The sequence below is a fragment of the Tachyglossus aculeatus genome, chromosome 9 (genome assembly GCF_015852505.1).
Source record: "Tachyglossus aculeatus isolate mTacAcu1 chromosome 9, mTacAcu1.pri, whole genome shotgun sequence".
NCBI lineage: Eukaryota > Metazoa > Chordata > Mammalia > Monotremata > Tachyglossidae > Tachyglossus > Tachyglossus aculeatus.
The window spans coordinates 27,982,172-28,002,202 of NC_052074.1; the positions used below are offsets into that span (position 1 = coordinate 27,982,172).

General features: G+C 41.1%; 1 protein-coding gene across 3 annotated transcripts; it reads left to right on the forward strand.

Annotated features, from left to right (window-relative positions):
- Positions 1-2,615: 2,615 nt before the first annotated feature.
- ENPP4 (ectonucleotide pyrophosphatase/phosphodiesterase 4) lies at positions 2,616-17,688 on the forward strand. 3 transcript variants are annotated; one of them, XM_038751392.1, is made up of 4 exons: positions 2,616-2,644; positions 11,560-12,421; positions 12,943-13,113; positions 14,592-17,688. In XM_038751392.1, the coding sequence occupies exons 2-4, from the start codon at positions 11,569-11,571 to the stop codon at positions 14,954-14,956; spliced, it is 1,389 nt and encodes a 462-aa protein (XP_038607320.1). In that variant the 5' UTR covers positions 2,616-2,644; positions 11,560-11,568; the 3' UTR covers positions 14,957-17,688. The 3 variants fall into 3 exon arrangements, with proteins under 3 accessions (XP_038607320.1, XP_038607319.1, XP_038607321.1); XM_038751391.1 differs by lacking the exon at positions 2,616-2,644 and adding an exon at positions 5,151-5,211; XM_038751393.1 differs by lacking the exon at positions 2,616-2,644 and adding an exon at positions 11,179-11,455.
- The last annotated feature ends 2,343 nt before the right edge of the window (positions 17,689-20,031 follow it).

Genomic DNA, 20,031 nt, shown 5'->3' on the forward strand with positions numbered 1-20,031 from the left:
AGAGAAGTGAAGTGACTTGCCCAAGGTCACAGCAGACAAGTGGTGGAGATGGGATTAGAACCCATGACCCAGTTTGGGGAGAGCAGAAAACTTGGTCAATCAGTGGTATTGATGGAGTGCTTAATCAATCAGTTGGATTTATTGAAAGCTTATAGTGTGCAGAGCCCTGTACTGAGCACTTGTCTCAAATCACTTCCCCTCAAATCCGATAGATGATGGTGTCCTTAAAGAAAGAAGCAGCATGGTGTAGTAGATGGACTGCAGGCCTGGGAGCCAGAAGGTCATAGGTTCTAATCCTGACTCCACCACTTTGCTATAATTCGATTTATTCTGACGGTTTTGACACCTGTCTACATGTTTTGTTGTCTGTCTCCCCCTTCTAGACTGTGAGCCCGTTGTTGGGTAGGGACTGTATCTTTTGCCGACTTGTACTTCCCAAGCGCTTAGTCCAGTGCTCTGCACACAGCAAGCGCTCAATAAATCCCGGCTCCACTGCTTGTCAGCTGTGTGACTTTAGGCAAGTCACTTAACTTCTCTGTGCCTCGGTTACCTCATCTATAAAATGGGGATTAAGACTGTGAGCCCCACGTGGGACAACCTGATCACCTTGTATCCTCCCCAGCGCTTAGAACAGTGCTTGGCATGTAGTAAGTGCTTAACAAATGCCATCATTATTATTAAATATGATTGAATGAATGACTTGCACTTCCCAAGCGCTTAGTCCAGTGCTCTGCACACAGTATGTGCTCAATAAATCCCGGCTCTGCCGCGTGTCAGTTGTGTGACTCTGGGCATGTCACTTAACTCCTCTGTGCCTCGGTTCCCTCATCTGTAAAATGGGGATGAAAACTGGGAGCCCCCCTGTGGGACAACCTGGTCACCTTGTATCCTCCCAGCGCTTAGAACAGTGCTTGGAACATAGTTAGAGAAGCAGCATGGTTTAGTGGAAAGAGCCTGGGCTTGGGAGCCAGAGGTCATGGGTTCTAATCCCGGCTCCGCCACTTGTCGGCTGTGTGACTTTGGGCAAGTCACTTCACTTCTCTGGGCCTCAATTACCTCATCTGTAAAATCGGGATTAAGACTGTGAGCCCCACGTGGGACAACCTGATCACCTTGTATCCCCCCAGCGCTTAGAACAGTGCTTGGCACATAGTAAGTACTTAACAAATGCCATCGTTATTATTATTATTATTGTTAGTAAGCGCTTAACAAAATGCCATCATCATTATTATTAGTAAGTGCTTAACAAAATGCCATCATTATTATTAGTAAGTGCTTAACAAAATGCTATTATTATTAGTAGTAGTAGTAGTAGTAAATGCTTAACAAAATGCCATCATCATTATTATTAGTAGTAGTATGGGCTTAACAGAATGCCATTATTATTATTAGTAAGTGCTTAACAAAATGCCATCATCGTTATTATTAGTAAGCACTTAACAAAATGCCATCATCATTATTATTAGTAGTAGTAGTAGTAAGCACTTAACAAAATGCCATCATTATCATTGGTAGTAGTAAGCACTTAACAAAATGCCATCATCATTATTATTAGTAGTAAGCGCTTAACAAAATGCCATCATTATTATTAGTAGTAAGCACTTAACAAAATGCCATCATTATTATTAGTAGTAAGCGTTTAACAAAATGCCATCATTTTTATTAGTAGCAGTAAGTGCTTAACAAAGTGCCATTATTATTAGTAGTAGTAAGCGCTTAACAAAATGCCATTATTAAGTGCTTAACAAAATACCATCATTGTTATTATTAGTAAGCACTTAACAAAATGCCATCATTAGTAGTAGTAGTAAGCGCTTAACAAAATGCCATCATTATTAGTAGTAGTAAGCGCTTAATAAAATGCCATTATTGTTATTATTAGTAAGTGCTTAACAAAATGCCATCATTATTATTATTAGTAGTATTAAGCGCTTAACAAAATTCCATCATTATTATTATTAGTAGTAAACGCTTAACAAAATGCCATCAATATTATTATTATTAGCAGTAAGCGCTTAATAAAATGCCATTATTATGAGTAGTAAGTGCTTAACAAAATGCCATCATTATTATTAGTATGCAATCAACAGAATGCCATCATCATTATTATTATTAGTAGTAAGTGCTTAACAAAATGCCATCATTATTATTAGTAGTAGTAAGCGCTTAATAAAATGCCATTATTATTATTAGTAGTAAGTGCTTAACAAAATGCCATCACTGTTATTATTAGTAAGCGCTTAACAAAATGCCATCATTAGTAGTAGTAAGCGCTTAACAAAATGTCATCATTATTATTAAATCCGATCGACTGGATGCTGTGTGACCTTGGACGAGTCACTTCTGTGGGCCTCAATTTATAAGGTGGGGATTGAGGCACTCGCGCGCCGCGGGGGGGGGGGGGGAGCAAGGGGATGAGGACGTTTCAAGGGCCCCCGCGCGTGCGCGCGAGGCCCGGCGCGAGACGGGGTGGTTTAACGGCCGTGCGCGAGACGGGGCGGTTAACGGGCGGCGCAGGCGCGGGCGCGGGCGCGCGAGGCCGGGCGCGAGCCGCTGCGCGCCGCGCAGGCGCCGTGGGGACGCGGTCCCTCCCCCGCCTCCCCCCAACCGCCAGGGCGCCCTGAGGAGACGGAGGCGGCGGCGGGTGAGGGCCGCCATGGGGCTTCGGTTTGCCCGGGTCATGGGGGAGGGTCGGGTTCCTGTCAGAAGGTTAAAGGGGAGGGGGCCGCGGGGGTGATGAGAGGGACGCCCCTGAGGGAGGCGGGGGGGGGAGGGGGTTTGCTCATTCATTCATTCATTCGTACTGAGCGCACAGCACTGTAGTAAGCGCCTGGGAAGTCCAAGTCGGCAACATCTAGAGCCGGTCCCTCCCCAAAGACGGGGGCTCACAGCCTGGAAGGGGAAGGCAGCAAAACAAAACCTGTAGACAGGTGTCCAAATCGTCAGAACAAACAGAATTATAGCTGTATCATAATGATGATGATGGTGGTGGTGGTATTTGTTAAGCGCTTACTATGCGCAAAGCCCTGTTCTAAGCGCTGGGGAGGTTCCAAGGTGATCAGGTGGTCCCCTGGGGGGGATCACAGTCTTAATCCCCACTTTACAGATGAGGGAACTGAGGCCCAGTGATAATAATGATGATGGTGGTGGTGGTGGTATTTAAGCGCTTACTATGCGCAAAGCCCTGTTCTAAGCGCTGGGGAGGTTCCAAGGTGATCAGGTGGGCCCACGGGGCGGATCACAGTCTTAATCCCCATTTTACAGACGAGGGAACTGAGGCCCAGTGATAATAATGATGATGGTGGTGGTGGTGGTATTTGGTATAATAATGGTGGTATTTGTTAAGCGCTTACTGTGCGCAAAGCCCTGTTCTAAGCGCTGGGGAGGTCCCAAGGTGATCAGGTGGTCCCCCGGGGGGATCACAGTCTTAATCCCCATTTTACAGATGAGGGAACTGAGGCCCAGTGATAATAATGATGATGGTGGTGGTGGTATTTGTTAAGTGCTTACTATGCGCAAAGCCCTGTTCAGGTTACAAGGTGATCAGGTGGTCCCACGGGGGGATCACAGTCTTAATCCCCATTTCTCAGATGAGGGAATTGAGGCCCAGTGAAGTGACTTGCCCACAGTCACACAGCTGATAAGTGGCAGAGCTGGGATTCGAACCCACGACTTCTGACTCCTAAGCCCGTGCTCTTTCCACCGAGCCACGCTGCTTCTCTAATCAATCGTATTCATTCTGTCGTATTTGTTGAGCGCCTACTGTGTGCAGAGCACTGGACTAAGCGCTTGGGAAGTACAAGTCGGCAACATCTAGAGCCGGTCCCTCCCCAACAACGGGCTCAGTCTAGAAGGGGAAGGCAGCAAAACAAAACCTGTAGACAGATGTCAAAATAGTCAGAACAAATAGAATTATAGCTATATAATAATGGTGGCATTTATTAAGCGCTTATTATGTGCAAAACACTGTTCTAAGCGCTGAAAATAATAATAATGATGGTGGTGGTATTTGTTAAGTGCTTACTATGTGCAAAGCACTGTTCTAAGAGCTGGGGAGGTTACAAGGTGATAAGGTGGTCCCACGGGGTGGGGGTGGGGGATCACAGTCTTAATCCCCATTATACAGATGAGGGAACTGAGGCCCAGAGAAGTGAAGTGACTTGCCCAAAGTTACACAGCTGATAAGTGGCAGAGCTGGGATTCGAACCCACGACTTCTGACTCCTAAACCCGTGTTCTTTCCACTGAGCCACGCTGCTTCTCTAATCAATTGTATTCATTCCATCGTATTTGTTGAGCGCCTACTGTGTGCAGAGCACTAGCCTAAGCGCTTGGGAAGTCCAAGTCGGCAACATCTAGAGACGGTCCCTCCCTAACAAGGGGCTCACAGTCTAGAAAGGGAAGACAGCAAAACAAAACCTGTAGACAAGTGTCAAAATCGTCAGAACAAATAGAATTATAGCTATATAATAATAATGATGATGGTGGTGGTGGTATTTGTTAAGCGCTTACTATGTGCAAAGCACTGTTCTAAGCGCTGGGGAGGTTACAAGGTGATCATGTGGGCCCATGGGGGGATCACAGTCTTAATCCCCATTATACAGATGAGGGAACTGAGGGCCAGTGAAGTGACTTGCCCAAAGTCACACAGTTGACAAGTGGCGGAGCCGGGATTAAAACCCACCACCTCCGACTCCCAAACCCGGACTCTTTTCCATTAAGCCACGCTGCTTCTCCGATGATGTTGGTATTGCTTAAGCGCCTACTATGTGCCAAGCGCTGCTCTAAACGCCGGGGGTCATACCAGGTAGCCCCACGTGGGACTCACAGGCTTCATCCCCGTTTTACAGAGGAGGTAACTGAGGCACAGAGACGGGAAGTGACTTGCCCAAAGTCACACAGCTGACAAGGGGCGGAGTCGGGATTGGAACCCAGCACCCCTGACTCCCGAGCCTGGGCTGTTTCCATTAAAGCCACGGGGCGAGAGGGGGTGGGAAAGGACACTTGGGGGGTGGGTTGTCAGGCTGAGGGGGTGAAAGGGGAAGGGTCATCCGTGAGGAGGGACGCCCCTGGGGAGGGCAAAGGGGGAGGGGGGGAAGGTGAGGCCAGCAAAGATGACCTGAGTCTAGCCTGCTGCCTTCCTGCTGCTAGATGGGCACCGGCTGGCTCGCACGACCCGATCTGGACAGGGCGGATGACTCCTCTGTCCGTGGTATCTATTCGGTTTTTAATTAATCGATGAGTCGTAGTTACTGAGAGTTTATAGTGTGCTTTTATTCATTCAATCGTATTGAGCGCTTACTGTGTGCAGAGCACTGTACTAAGCGCTTGGGAGGTTTAATTCAGCAATGAAGAGAGACAGCCGCTGTCCTCACCGGGTTTAGTCTACAGGGGGAGGAGACACATCAAAGCAAGTAAACAGGCATCAAGAGCACAATGCACTTGTCTCAAATTGGCTCAGATCACTTGTCCTCAAATCCGACAATTACTCTTCCCCTCTTTCAAAGCCTTACTGAAAGCACGTCTCCTCCAAGAGGTCTTCCCTGACTAAGCCCTCCTTCCTTCTTCTCCCACTCTCTTTTGCGTTGTCACCCTGACTTGCTCCCTTTATTCATCCCCCCCACAGCTCTTGTGTACATCTCTGTAATTTATTTACTTATGTTAATGTCTGTCACGCCCTCTAGATTGTAAACTCGTTATGGTTAAGGTGTCTGCTAATCGCTGTATTGTTCTCTCCCAAGTGCTTAGTACAGTGCTCAGAACACAGTAAATGCTCAATAAATATGATTGATTGAAAGGATGAAGGAATCTCTCTCCCCCTCTAGCCTGTAAATTCATTATGGGCCGTGTCCTGTCTGCCCCTCTGTTGAATTGTACTCTCTCAGGAGCTTAGTACAGTTCTCTGCACTTAGTAAATGCTCAATAAATGCGGTTGATTGAGAGTAGAGTCTAACAGTTGGGAGACACTTTCCCTGCCCATGAAGAGTTAAGTCTAGACTGTACACCCTGTGCAGAGCGCTGCTTGAAGGGCATGGAAGAGTACAATACAAAAGTGTTGATAGGCGCGATTCCTGCCTTAAAGGAGCTGACCGTCTCTTGGAAGTGACCTTAAAAATAAAATCCTGGTGTAACTAGAGTAAACCCAGGGACATTCTTCCGGGGATGGGTGGAACGGTCATGTCAAGTGAATGGGAAAAGGGGTAAAAAAGAACGTGTACTTTGAAGTGTTGGGAGGGCAAAATTCATCTTGTCCTTCTGTATTGAACAGTTTTAGTGGGATCCCTATTTAATATTGCCCGGGTTGTTTTCTTTATGAATAAAGACAAACTTGTGCATAGAAACCGAGCCATGGAAAATTTTAAGAGTCTTGCTCAAGTGTTAACCGCAAATCAGTGGCCGCTCCGTGGTATTTGTCCTTAAAATCCCATTCAAGGAGTAAGGATCTGTATGGGAGGTTAAGGATCTGGGACTACGTAAAGAAGAAGGGTAATTTGTAGGGTTTTGGCTGGGTGTGGGGAGGGGAGACCTCTTGGGGTGGGACGCATCAGATCCAGAGAGCAAATATGTTTGCATGCTTTGTCAGTTACTCCTGGAGACGCCGTCCCCCAGGTGACATCAGCTGGAGCCCAGACATTCCAGGGAAAGATTGGGACAAAGGAGAGGTGAGGCTAAAGCGATCAGTGTTCATTCAATTGTATTGACTGATCGCTTACTTTGTGCAGAGCACTATACTAAGTACTTGGGAGAGAACAATATAACAATAAACACACTTTCCCTGCTCAAAACGAGCTTAGAGTCTAGAGGACTGTTGCTGCATTCTGCCTCTTGCTAGGAACCTTGGGGTTGTAAATACCACAATAAAGGGAGTCCCATAAGAAAAGGAGAGGTTGCTAACTTTGTGGGATAACCCAGGTTAAATTAAGGAACTGTGCTAGATGAGGGGTCAATCTGTAGTTAAACCGGGATTATGTTTTGGAGGTCTCTGTTACTGAATTACTATTGCTTGCACCTCACGTATTCCTGTCATGGGAGACTTAAGTGATTTATCTGGATGTATAGGCATACTGCAATATCTCTTATCTGTAGTAGAGTGGTGTTTGTGCCATAAATCTGCCTATATACAGACCCATTAACCCCAGGGAAATTACGCCTACACTTTTGGGAAGGAAGATGAGGCAATTCACGTTCTTCCCCAACGAACTGTTGAACACACAAAGTGCTGACCAGTATTACAAAACTCCCTAAAGTGTACCGTGACACTTGGGAGTGCAAATCTATCAAGTCAGTCAGTCAGTGGTAGTTACTGAATATTTACCATTTGCAGATCACTATACTAAATTCTTGGGTTGTTAAAGTAATCAAGTGTATTTGTAAATGACGTCCACAGTAAGAGAGACAAGAGTAAGGCCCAGTGAGCTGATATTAGAGGATCAATCGGTCGTATGTATTGAGCGCTTACTGTGTACAGAGCACTGTACTATGGACTTGGGAGAGTACAGGATAACATAGTTGGTAGACGTGTTCCCTGTCCAAAAGGAGTTTAGTCTATAGGGGGAGATAGATATTATTATAAATAAATGACGGATTTGTATGTCCATAAGTGCTTTGGGGCTGAGGGTGGGGTGAAGAAGGGATGCAAATCCAAATGCAAGGGTAATTTAGAAGGGAAAAGGAGTAGAGGAAATGAGAACTTAATCAGGGAAGTTCTCGGAGGAGATGAGACTTTACAGAGGGATGTGTCTAAATCCTTGCCCCGAAGGAGGTTACATTCTTGCAGAGGAGACAGATATTAAAATTAATTACAGGTAATATGTAGACATGTACATAATTGCAGTAAGGGATGAGATAAGTACATAAGTGCTCAGGGGTATGGACTCAAGTGCAATGAAGTGACTCAGCAAGGAAGGAATTTTAATCATTTTTAATCAGGAGATAGAGTGGAAGGGGATAATCTTAGTGAGTTTAAGCATTTTGGGCATCAGAGATCGCTATAGAACTGCTATCAACCGACCCACCATTACTCACCCATCCAGTCTTTTTTTTTTTTAATGGTATTAAGCACTTTCTATGCCAGGCAGTGTATTAAGCACCGTTAATACAAGTTAATCAGGTTGGACACAGTCCACGTCCCACATGTGACTCATAATCTTAATCCACATTTTACAGATGAAGTAACTGAAAAATTAAGTGACTTGCCCAAGGTTGCACAGCAATCAAGTCGTGGATTCAGAATTAGAGCCCAGGTCCTTCTGACTTCCAGGCTTGTGCTCTATCCAGTAGCCCACACTGCTTCTCCACCTTCTATCCCCTGGTCCCCCACTAGATTGTCAGCTCCTCGAGTAGAAGGATCTTATTTACTCTCCCTAGTGCCCCCTTCCAAGAATTTTTTACAGTACTCTGCTTGTAAAAGGCACTCAGTATTCAACTGCTGATTGATTGAATGTTATCCGAACCAAGTGGAAGGCGATGCTTTAATCCCAATTCTAATCATGTTTATTGAGTCCTTACTGTGTGCAAAGCACTGTGCCAAGAGCTTGGGAGAGTACAATACAACAACAAACAGGCACATTCCCTGCCCACAACGAGCTCACATTCTATTCCAGAAGTGGGGTCTTACTTCTTTCTCCTTCCTGATTCTTTTTCCCCTTATCTCCTGCTTTTGCAGGAGGGGTAATATAACTAACGCTTCACTCCCCTTTTACTCCGGGAGCTCCTTTTCTACCTCAAACCAAGCACTTAGCATTGTGCTTTGCATCATCAGTGCTCAATTCAATACGATTGCATTGCATGAATGTTCAAGAGTGGGGCTTAAGAGAGGCCGTTGGCCATACCGCAATTTCCGAAAGACTCAGTCATCACCTTTCTCCCAACAGTGCCCAAGATTATCTTAGTCTCTATTCCTTCTGCTAGATAGTTATCTCCTTAAGGAAAGGGGAACATGTATACTATTTGTAGTGTGCCTTCCCAATAACTTAATAGGAGTAATTAATATGCTTGATTAGTATGATTCGGTGGAAACAGGAATATCTGAAAATTGAGCTATTGATATCTGGATAAGCAAGAGATGGCTGAACTACATTGTATTTGAAATAACTGAATAAATGGCTTTAAAGCCATCTTTTTTTTCCTGTTATCTGTGCCACAACTCATCACTCAGTCCTCTAGACTGTGAGCTCGTTTTGGGCAGGGAATGTTGTTCTATTATACTCTCCCAAGTATTTAGTGCAGCGTTCTGCTCCCGTGAAGTGTTTGATAAATACCATTGACTGATTGGGGGACTTCAGTAAAGTAGACATGATTGCAATCTTGTGAGGAATTGTAATTGGACAGCATGGTATTTAATCTAAATGAAACTTTCAAACGGCAGGTATCCAGGAACACTTGGTAGCCATCTTAAGGTCTTTAAGATATGAGGGGCTAGGTCCTAGGTGAGAATTTGTATGCAATTGTTTTTTTCCCTTTGTACTGAAATCCAACACAAAAGAAAACTAATCAATATTACCTTAATTTGTAAAGCATTCACCATTGTTTTTAGGAAGTCAAATTCATCTTATGTTAATATGTTAAGACTCAAACTTGGAAAGGCCATAAGGCTCCATATCATCAGATTTGATATATGATATGTAACGATTCAAAGCTTTTTTCCCACTCCCAGCCGAAGGTCTTTTCTGAGGTCCATTTCTCTGCTTTACATTAAAGTTTACCCAGAGAAAACACAATTTTATTTTGCAACCAAAAAAGTACTATTTCATATATTTTTCTATGCACTCTTAATCCAAATTGCTGAACTGATTTGATTTGGTCTTTATGTGGAACAAATGAGATTTAAATGGACATGAACTAACCTTGACTTTTTCTCTAAAAGATCATTTTTAGTTTGAGGTTAAGTTTGAAAGTTTTACCTAAATATGATCTCATGAGATACAGAAAACAATTTTACAATGATGGGATAGGACTAGTTTCCATACAAATTTGTATTTCATGTGTGTTTCCAAATGTATGAGGTTTATTCATAGATTTAGTCAATGAAAATTTCTAGACCAGGTGTAGCATATGACTTGGATAATTCAAATTAGAAAGGACATATACTGGCTTCAGTTACCCAGTTAATTCTAGTATTAGATTACCTTTTTTGCTTGACTAAGTTTTGTAGGGACCCATGTACAAACATCACTTACAAACTTAAGGATTTGAAATGTAATTATTACTTTAATTTCTTAGAACTATAAAAAGAAACTTGAGAATTTTGCTAACTAAAACGGGGATCATGAACCCATGGGCCTATTTTGACCAACTAAAAGGGAACTGGTTATTCAGACTTTGGCCTGATCCTACAATGTCCATTCTTTGACTCTGGGTTCAAATAGACCCTGGGTTCAGCGATCAAATTTCAGAGAGAGTTTCTGGGTCAGGAGCTAGGGTGGAGCTTGCAAAATTCAGGAGCAGGTGAGATACCTGTGAGATGGGAGCAATATGTGCCTAGCCCCCCACCCCTTAAAATTCATTGGGGAGACTGGGCAAATTTGTCCACAATAAATTATACAATTTCAGGGGTAGGATGTAAACTTGAATCTGTCTAAAATGTTTCAATCGTCTTTGTCTTGAAAGCAATTTATCATTATCTTAAGCTTACAACCATAACAGTAGAAAATATGGACCATATAGGACTCTATACTATTGAACTTCTTCATTTAATTGCTTGTATGATGCTAGTCTTAGAATCAGAAAGTTGGCACTTAATCAAAATTATAAATACTTAAGCACACTCTAAGTAGTTTGACTTAGTAAATAAATCATGGCCTAATTGTTCATTTACCAAATAAAGTTCTCATAATTCATAGATTTAGGAGGATAATTTTCTGATTTTTTAGAGGATAGAAATCATGGGAATGACAAGGGAGCTGGAATATTACTATTAAATGAAGAGAAACTGAGTTGAGGCTCTTAACAATTCCTACCTTGTACTACATCTATCTATAGTACTGCATGCTTATGATGTGTAGAGCACTGTATTAATCACTCAGAAAGGTACAAAAGAAGCAGAAGACATGATCCTCTGCCCTCAAAGAACTTAAAAAATAATTTGCAGATAGGCAGAAGTAGTGCTTATGTAGTAGATAAATGAATCAATCAATTGTATTTTTTGAGGGCTTACTGTATGCAGAATCCTGTACTAAGTGCTTGGGAGAGTGAAATGTAACAGAGTTGGTAGAGTAAGTAGAATAGAGCAAGTAAATTGATATTAATACACAAGTCCTGTGGCAGGCTGTGAGTGCATAAGTCCTGGGTTGGTGTGAAAATGCTGATCTGATGGTTGAGAGGATAAGACCTAGGCAGAAGAAAATGTAAAAGTTAAAATCCTAGAAGAGATGGGATTTCAGAAGGGCTTTGAAGATGAAGGTAGCTGAGGACTGGCAGATTTAAAGGGAGAAGGAGTTCTGGAGAGGAGGAAGAATGTAAGTCAGAGATTGAAGATGTTATTTAATTTTCTGTGAGCTCTGTAAACATTTTAGTTGATAAATTACTACTGCAGTTACCATTTCTGAACTTATATTTTTAGGTCTCTTGGATGTTTTTCCTTGAAATGTCAAGCACAATGAAGTTAGTATTGACCTTCATTTTTTCTGGAACAATAACCATTTGTGGCGGAAATACAACAATTGGTTTGTTACCTAGGTTACTGCTAGTCTCTTTTGATGGTTTTAGGGCTGACTATCTGCACAACTATGAATTTCCCCACCTCCAGAAGTTTATTGAAGAGGGTGTCTTAGTAGAACAAGTAAAAAATGTTTTTATTACAAAAACCTTTCCAAACCACTACAGTATAGTTACAGGCCTGTATGAAGAAAGCCACGGCATTGTGGCTAATGCAATGTATGATGCAGCAACAAAGAAGTACTTTTCAGATCACAATGACAAAGAGTCTTTTTGGTGGAATGAAGCAACACCTATTTGGGTGACCAATGAACTTCAGGCAAATAGAACAAGCGCTGCGGCCATGTGGCCTGGAACTGATGTAAAAATTCACAATACAACTCCTTCATATTATATGAATTATAGTTCTTCAGTAACATTTGATGAAAGGTTAAGCAACATTACCAACTGGCTGACCACCTCTGACCCTCCAGTCACCTTTGCAACCCTTTACTGGGAAGAGCCAGATGCCAGCGGGCATAAATATGGCCCCGAAGAGACAGAGAAAATGCGTCCGTTTTTGAAAGAAGTGGATAACCATATCGGCAACCTCGTCCAAAAACTCAAGGCACTAGGACTGTGGCAAAGTCTTAATGTAATCATCACAAGTGATCATGGAATGGCTCAGTGTTCCCAGGATAGATTGATAAACTTGGATACTTGCATCAGTCGAGGGAACTACACATTAGTAGACTCGACTCCAGTTGCTGCGATACTACCTAAAGGAAGTATGTACTTTTTTCTGAAATATGTTTATAAACTTGTATACGCATGGTCCAAACTGAGGATATGACACATAGTGAGAGTGCATATGAAAAGCCTTTCTCTTTGCCACTTCTTCAGGTTCCCAGGGACAGCTCATATATTCTCAGCCTTTGTCAGTAATATGCCCCCGACCAGAGAATATGTATTCTTTGACACCTCTGAAAAGTCAGAACCCCCAGATGTTCAAGCCTGCATGTTTAGTAGTTGAAACATTTTACAAGTTGTGTGTACTTTGTAAATCCCTGCTTTCTTATTTATATAGTCATGATCCTATACCTTATTTATTATTGTTACCGTGTCCCAAAAATGCTGATATATTTAAGGCCTCGAAGTTCAGTTAGGGCACCAAAACTGAGTTTCCTTGAATTTCATATTGATGAGGGAACGATGCTACTATTTAGCCAGAATTCTTTCTTCAATCATAAATTTGCCCTTTGAAAATGTATGCAATGTAGAATTTGTTGTTGATTTATTTCTCTTCCAGATAAAACTTATGTTTACAACTTGCTGAAAAACTGCAGCCTAAACATGAAAGTCTATCTCAAAGAGGACATTCCAAAAAGATTTCATTATCAACATAATGACCGCATTCAACCCATTATTCTGGTTGCTGATGAAGGCTGGACAATTGTACAGAATGATTCACTTAAAAAATGTAAGTGCTTTCTTTGCACATTTCTGTTAGCTATGTGGGGTAAATTAGATGTTAGCATAAGCCAAAGCTCACTCTGTTTTGACTCTGTGGAAAGCCACTTACTGGTAGAGTAATAATTCCTTATTGTAAGTAGACTTCTGTCTGCCTCAAGATCATAGAACTTCAGGCTAAGAATAGAATCATTGCATTGCCTCACATTGAGTATCAATTTGTAGCAGTAATAACAGTATTTACTGACTGTATACTGAATGAAATGTGCAGTTCTGAGTACTTAGAAAAGTACCACAGAAGTACAACCCTATTCCCAGACCTTAAGGAAATTAAGGAAATGGTAAGGAAATGCCCTTAAGGAAATTAAGGAAAGGTAAGGAAATGGACCTTAAGGAAATGTCTCGCCAGTGTCATTGGCAAGACAAACAAAGGAGTTACTAGTAGGCAAAGTAGTAGGAAGAGCAAGGATTAAATAGGAAATAGAACAAAATGTCCTAAAACGAAATATCAGAATAAGTGAATTGAGTACTTATGAATGCTGAGTGGGTATAAATTCCCAAGTCCTTAGAGGTGTCTCCTCGCTGCTCTGACTTGGAAAGAAGGGAGTTAAAGGGGGAAGGCTTCCTGGGTGAGGAGGAGAAGGAGGTGGGAATTCCATGGGGTTTTGAAGGGGAGGAGGAGTGAGGTCTGGTAGATTTGTACAGGGAAAACCAGGGGAACAGTAGCAATAGCAAACCTACCTCTGTTAACTAGTTTATGTGTCTGGATGGATATTTTGGTAGGAAAAGCAAGTTCTTTTTTTTGCTGGAATACCCTCTTGATTTTATAGCTCACTTAAAAAATGCCCCAGTGAATTCCTAGTTTTGGAAAATTCCATTGCCCAGGACAACGAGCAGCCTTCTGAAACACTGATCTAGGTTGATGGCAGGGGGAGGGGCCACCTTTATTGAATGAATAAAATGAGGTGTTGTCAGAAGAAGCATCCTCAAAAAGCAAGCCCTGCAGGTGGAACTGACAGCCTCATACACCTCTTCCCTTCTGTGCTATTTTTAGAACATGGTTGTAGCAACAGTATGAGGCTCTCTGCTCCAAGAGGTGTGCTGCTATTTTTTGATTTTGCTCTAGGTCCCTCTCCTCTTCTCACTCCCAGCCCCCTCCACCCTAGTCCTCTTCTGTTTTAATGACTGTCAGAGGAATCAAAAGTAACTTTCTCAGGATTTTAACTCTGGAAAGTCCCCTAGCAAAATTCAAAGACAACTCCTCCTTAACTCTCCTCTTCTCCCTCAATCTGATGTCAGGTATATCCCCTATTGACCAAAATGGCCCTAGAAAACTAGCTGCTCACCATCTGGAAAGCTCTAAAACTTGAAGAGGCGTAGGAAGAAGGGGACACACTTAATCTGGGTGTTTGCTTTTTCACATTTGACCTTTTTTGAATTGCAGATATACATTTTTTTCTGTATATTAACATCACTGTGTTTTCTCAGTAGGTGACCACGGGTATGACAATACTCTCCCCAGCATGCATCCCTTTCTGGCTGCTCATGGTCCTGCCTTTCACAAAGGCTACAGACAGAGGTCAATCGACACTGTTGACGTTTATCCGATGATGTGCCATATCCTGGGATTAAAGCCACAACCCAATAATGGAACTTTTGGGAACACCAAGTGTCTGCTTGCGGATCAGTGGTGTATAAATCTTCCAGAAGCTATTGGAATAGTTATCGGTGTCCTTTTGTTGCTAACTACTCTGACCTGTCTTATAATCATCATGAAAAACAAGATGGGATCACCCCGTCCATTTTCCCGACTTCAGCTGCAAGATGACGATGATGATCCATTAATTGGATAGCAGAGCTTAACATCAGTTGAAGGATAGGAGTGTCTCGAAGCACACGTTAGTCATGAATTCATGACATTAGTCATGAATAACACTGCACTGAATTGTGCCCATCATAGACAGAACCTCTGCCTGACTTTGTCAATGAATCTTTTGTGTGTTCACGAATAGAGGATCTCTGGACCACAGTAAGATTCATCACCTAACATCAGATGAGGTAGAGGATCCGTTTCTAGAACTGGAGGTCATTTTTGTAAATTACTTAATGCTACAATACTTTGGCAGTCGAGGCATAGCATGTACTAATGTGAAAAGTATTAAAACTTTACTAGTACTGGAAATGAACCCAGTTAATTGTGGAGCCTAGTGAATTTGGAAAAATATTAACACTTTAGTTTCTTGTGAAATTTAATATATTTTAGAATAAAACTTAATGTTTTGCAATTCTTGCACATTTATGTACGTATCAGGGAGAAAAGGCTTCTGCACTTTTGCATTAATTTGAAAATGGAGGCACTGAATTCTTTTCTGAAATATACTGATAAATAAATCAGGCAGACAATAAGAGAGTCTGTAGGGAAAGGAATGGTTGGACAAGATGACCTCAGATTTGAGATTTGGTAATTGGCCTATTTATTTAAAGTCAGTGCTTGTTCAACCTTCTTGGAGTAATAGGACTTGAAATTCATTGTTAGCTTCTTGGTCTTCTAAAGGTCAGTTCTTTCAAATACAGGTGGTTCCTTTCTTATTTCTTACTAGTCTCAGAGACACTCTTTGGAAGAGACATTTTCTATCCTTAAATATATTTTCAAGTGACTGTGTCCAAGGCCTAAACTATGTCACTTTTAGCAAAGAAAGCAAAGTAAGAGCTAATTATGTTTGGACTCCCATCAGATTCTTTTAGTTTTCTTTTTCCACTTATTTGCAGATTTGAATTACAGCTATTTTGGAGCAACTTAAAATGGGGTATCCTGATGTCAAAGAAAAATTATTTCAATATCAGTCCATTTGAAAAAATCAGCATTGAGTAATACATTTGAACATTTGGTACAACTCAAAATGTAACTTTGTAGATTACTGTATTTATCCCCAAGCCACCTGCCATGTATAAACCACCATATCTAATTTTAAATTAATATAGCCTGGTTTTCTCTCAGTGTTTGAGGGCCCAAGGGTCCTATATCTACTTCTGATATAGTCCAGTAGGGAGAAAGGAGGAAGTCTTCTTTATTTGAAAGCAAATTCTTAAGTATTACTTTGTAAATGCAATATTAAGGGGCAAGACCTATATCCAGAAAACTAACAATATTGAGAACCCTGTCTTTTTGAGTTACCCTTCAAATCCAGGTGTAGAGGATAATTAATGATTGCTAAAATAGTTGATATTTTGGAATATCAACTTACTTTGGAATTGATTGATTTAGGAGTAAAAATATACAATTTAAATACCAAATGTTTTGAGAATATTTTAGAGGTTAGTTTATGAAGGAAGGATTAGATATTGCATTTTTACATATTTTGTTACATGCAGAAAACATTTAAAGTTAAGGTAGCCAGTGTTCATGCAATTACAAATTGTGGTCAAATTGTCTGAGAGGAATGTAAAATTAATCCTCCTTAAACCAAGTCCCGGGAAGTTCTGGTGGTAAGTTTAGTAGCCCTATTAATTTTTAAGGGGAATATAGTATTGCTGCAACTGCTTTCTCAAAGTTCATTAAATGCACATTTCAGAAGAAGACCTTGCCAGGTGGAAATAAATGTACAATCCAGGGCCTATAAAGAGAGTGGAAGAGAAGTTTGGTAATAACAGTATCTCTTCCTCTTCTAGAAAACACATGTATTTCTCTGTGCTCTGGCTCTCTGTAAAATGTTTCTTAAAAATCTCATCCCAAAGATTCCATACATGTTTAACTTTTCATGTAAATGAAATTGTGAACAAATTTAATTAGGTGAAATTTAATCTGAGGTTATTGTAGCAAGGATTTTTTTGTGAATATAATGGTTATTGAAGGCCAAGCAAAAGTATTTATGTAAAGGAATTGCACTTAATGACTTTTCAAAATGGTCTATATTTTGTTCAACTGTACCCTGAAACCCTCTAGAAACCACTAAATAGATTGATTCTAAAAGATTAGACATGAGTAAAATTATATTGTTACAAATAGGTTTTGTATTTAAAATACAAGGTGATAACAAAACTGAATTCTTCTGGCTAGTGGAAGGAAAATACTGGTATCAAAGTAAACATTGCCAGTTACAGGAAGTAAGAATTTGCTTGTTTTTGGCTAATCACACCTTATAGCATCATTTCTGATAATGTACAAAGCAACAGAGTACCACTAGTTATTAAAAAATGATGGTGTTATTAACAGAATTTATGAACACCTTTAAAGCGCTGAAGTCCATACTGTTACATATTGTATATGTTGAATCGATGTGCTAGACATCCACTAGACTATCTGTTTGGTTTCTTAGATTTTTGGAATGATTAAGGCTTGAGGATTTTTCCCAAGATTGAGTAACTTCCTGCAGTAGGAGGGCTCTGTGGAGAGTTAAATTTTCAAGAAGGTACAGGTGATAGTATTTAATAAAGGGGCAATCTGTATTCACTTGTGAGCAAGGTAAATGGAGCCCAGTGTTTGTTGAAAATGAGTGCCTTATTACATTTATATTTTGACTATTGTTTGTAGTCCTTGTGGAAAGCTTTTGCTTAGAGAAAAATAAAAGTTATATTATTACCCAAATCACACTTTTAAAAGTGGTTTATTAAGGTGGGAGGTGAGGGGGGAGGAGGGTGAGAGATACGAGTGTGTTTATTTTCTATCCCTCTCACAAAATTTACCAGACAGCTCTTAAGGTGTTTCAGGATGGACTCGGCCACATAAAAAGTTCCTAAACTTACACCATTGCAGCTTTACAATACATCAGTATAGACTTTATTCATAGCCTCCTTTAGGGTACTAATTCTGGGTGTGTGAGTGAGGGAGGAGAAAATTAACGAGAAGAGGCTGGGCAGGAGAGGCTAGGGGCCAGGGAAGTGACCAGATTGAAAGCCAGTGTCACCAGGGAGGCTCAAGGTGTCCATTTAACTAAAAGTCAGTTATACCCTATCATGGAACTTCTCCTACACTATATAATGTAGCCCTATATTACATGCCAGCAACTGAATCTACAATTCTAGGTGGTAATAATTAAAACTGATCCATAGCAGACCTTGATCTAGGAATCAACCCCTCATTTATAACACTGTTCTTATCAGAAACTTTGTTCACACTTCAGTATTTTGACTTTACAGTTTGTGAACTACTGCACTCCCCAGCCCCTTTGCTTAGCACCTCGTTCCTCCTCATTCATCAAATCTCCCCACCTTATAAGCCCTGCTAAAATGCCATCTCTTGCAAAAAAAAAAGCTATCTCTCACTTGATCCACACTTCCTTGAGGGCTTGTGAAATAAAATTTGATTTTGAACCTAAATTATACTTCTATTTATCTGTACAGTGACTATTAGGGTATAGATGGAGGCGGGGGGGAAAGTATTATTTGAATTTTGTTAATATAGTTCCATCAACTAGGGCAGAAATAGGATCAATCAATTATATTTGCTGAGTGCTTACTATGTGCAGAGCACTGTACTAAGCACTTGGGAGAATACACAATATAATAGAGTTAGTAGACTGCCCAAATAAATTTAAACCCAATTACAAAAATGAGAATAGAAATCAGGTGAAGCCTCAAACATCCATACCCTATGAATTATCTACATCTAGCCATTTTTTTTTTCTTTTTATGAACTGTTCAAGGACACAAGGAGTTTTCACAGCCCATAATGACTTAGTTTCCAATGTAAAAAGAAAAGATTAACTATCACATGAACACACATTTGCATATATCACATTTTGGGGAGATAACTTTTCAGAACAGTTGTGTTTTGCCCCATATCTGCATGGAACAAATTTAATCGCCACGCCCCAGTCTCCAACAGGTAGGTATTGGAGGCTATGTTCCACTAGTATTCCTCACATCACCAAAGCCTATATTCATTCATTCATTCAATCATATTTATTGAGCACTTACTGTATGCAGAGCACTGTCCTAAGCGCTTGGGAAGTACGAGTCGGCAACATATAGAGACGGTTCCTACACAACAATGGGCTCAAAGTCTAAAATGGGGAGACAGACAACAAAACAAAACATGTACACAGGTATTCAAAATCATCAGAACAACTGACAGATAGCAATTCAGTTTTTTCAGAACCCCCTCATCCTCTTGGCCTAGTTGGGCTCTTGTAGGAGTAATAGTTGTGGCATCTGGTAAGTACTTACCAGGCGCCAAGCACTGTACAAAATGGGTTGGACATAGTCCAGATGAGGTAACTAAGACACAGAGAAGTGAAGTGACTGACCCAAGGCCACACAGCAAATGGCAGAGCTGGGATTAGAAAGCAGGTCCATCTGTCTCCCAGGCCTGTGCTCTATCCACTAGGTCATGCTACTTCTCCTCAGGGTACTGCAATCTGGGACTTGGACAACTGAGTTAATACAAACGTGTAACCATAAACACACTCCCAGTCAGACCTGAGGAACACACTATTGCAAAACTTCGAGGTAATAATACTTATGCATGAGAAAAATGCAAGGTAATTTTAGATAAGCATTCATGGTCTACCCTTGAATGCTTTACGCATGCACAGCTGGACCTAAACGCAGATCAGAAAGGTAGGAGGGAAGCCAGATGGAAAATGATCACAGGCTCAGGAGTGAGGACAGCTAAGCATGGCAGGAGCAGACAAGAGTAGGAAAACCACAAGAGAGGAGGAAAAAAGTTCTAATGAAGGGAGAAAAGAGGGGTACAATCAAGCTAAATTCAGAAAGCCCAACAAACAGAGGGCAGGAACAGGAAGAAGAAAACCAAAGATAAAGTGAGAAAGTGGAGTTAACAGAAGACATGAATGAGCAGAAGTTCAAGTGCCCAAAAGAGCAGATAATTAGTTTCCTGCAAATTTGAAAGTCATTTATGAAATAGAAAGGAACTGAGGTAAGATTTAACTAAAATGTGTCTCCTACATTTTTCCATTATTGCTCCTGT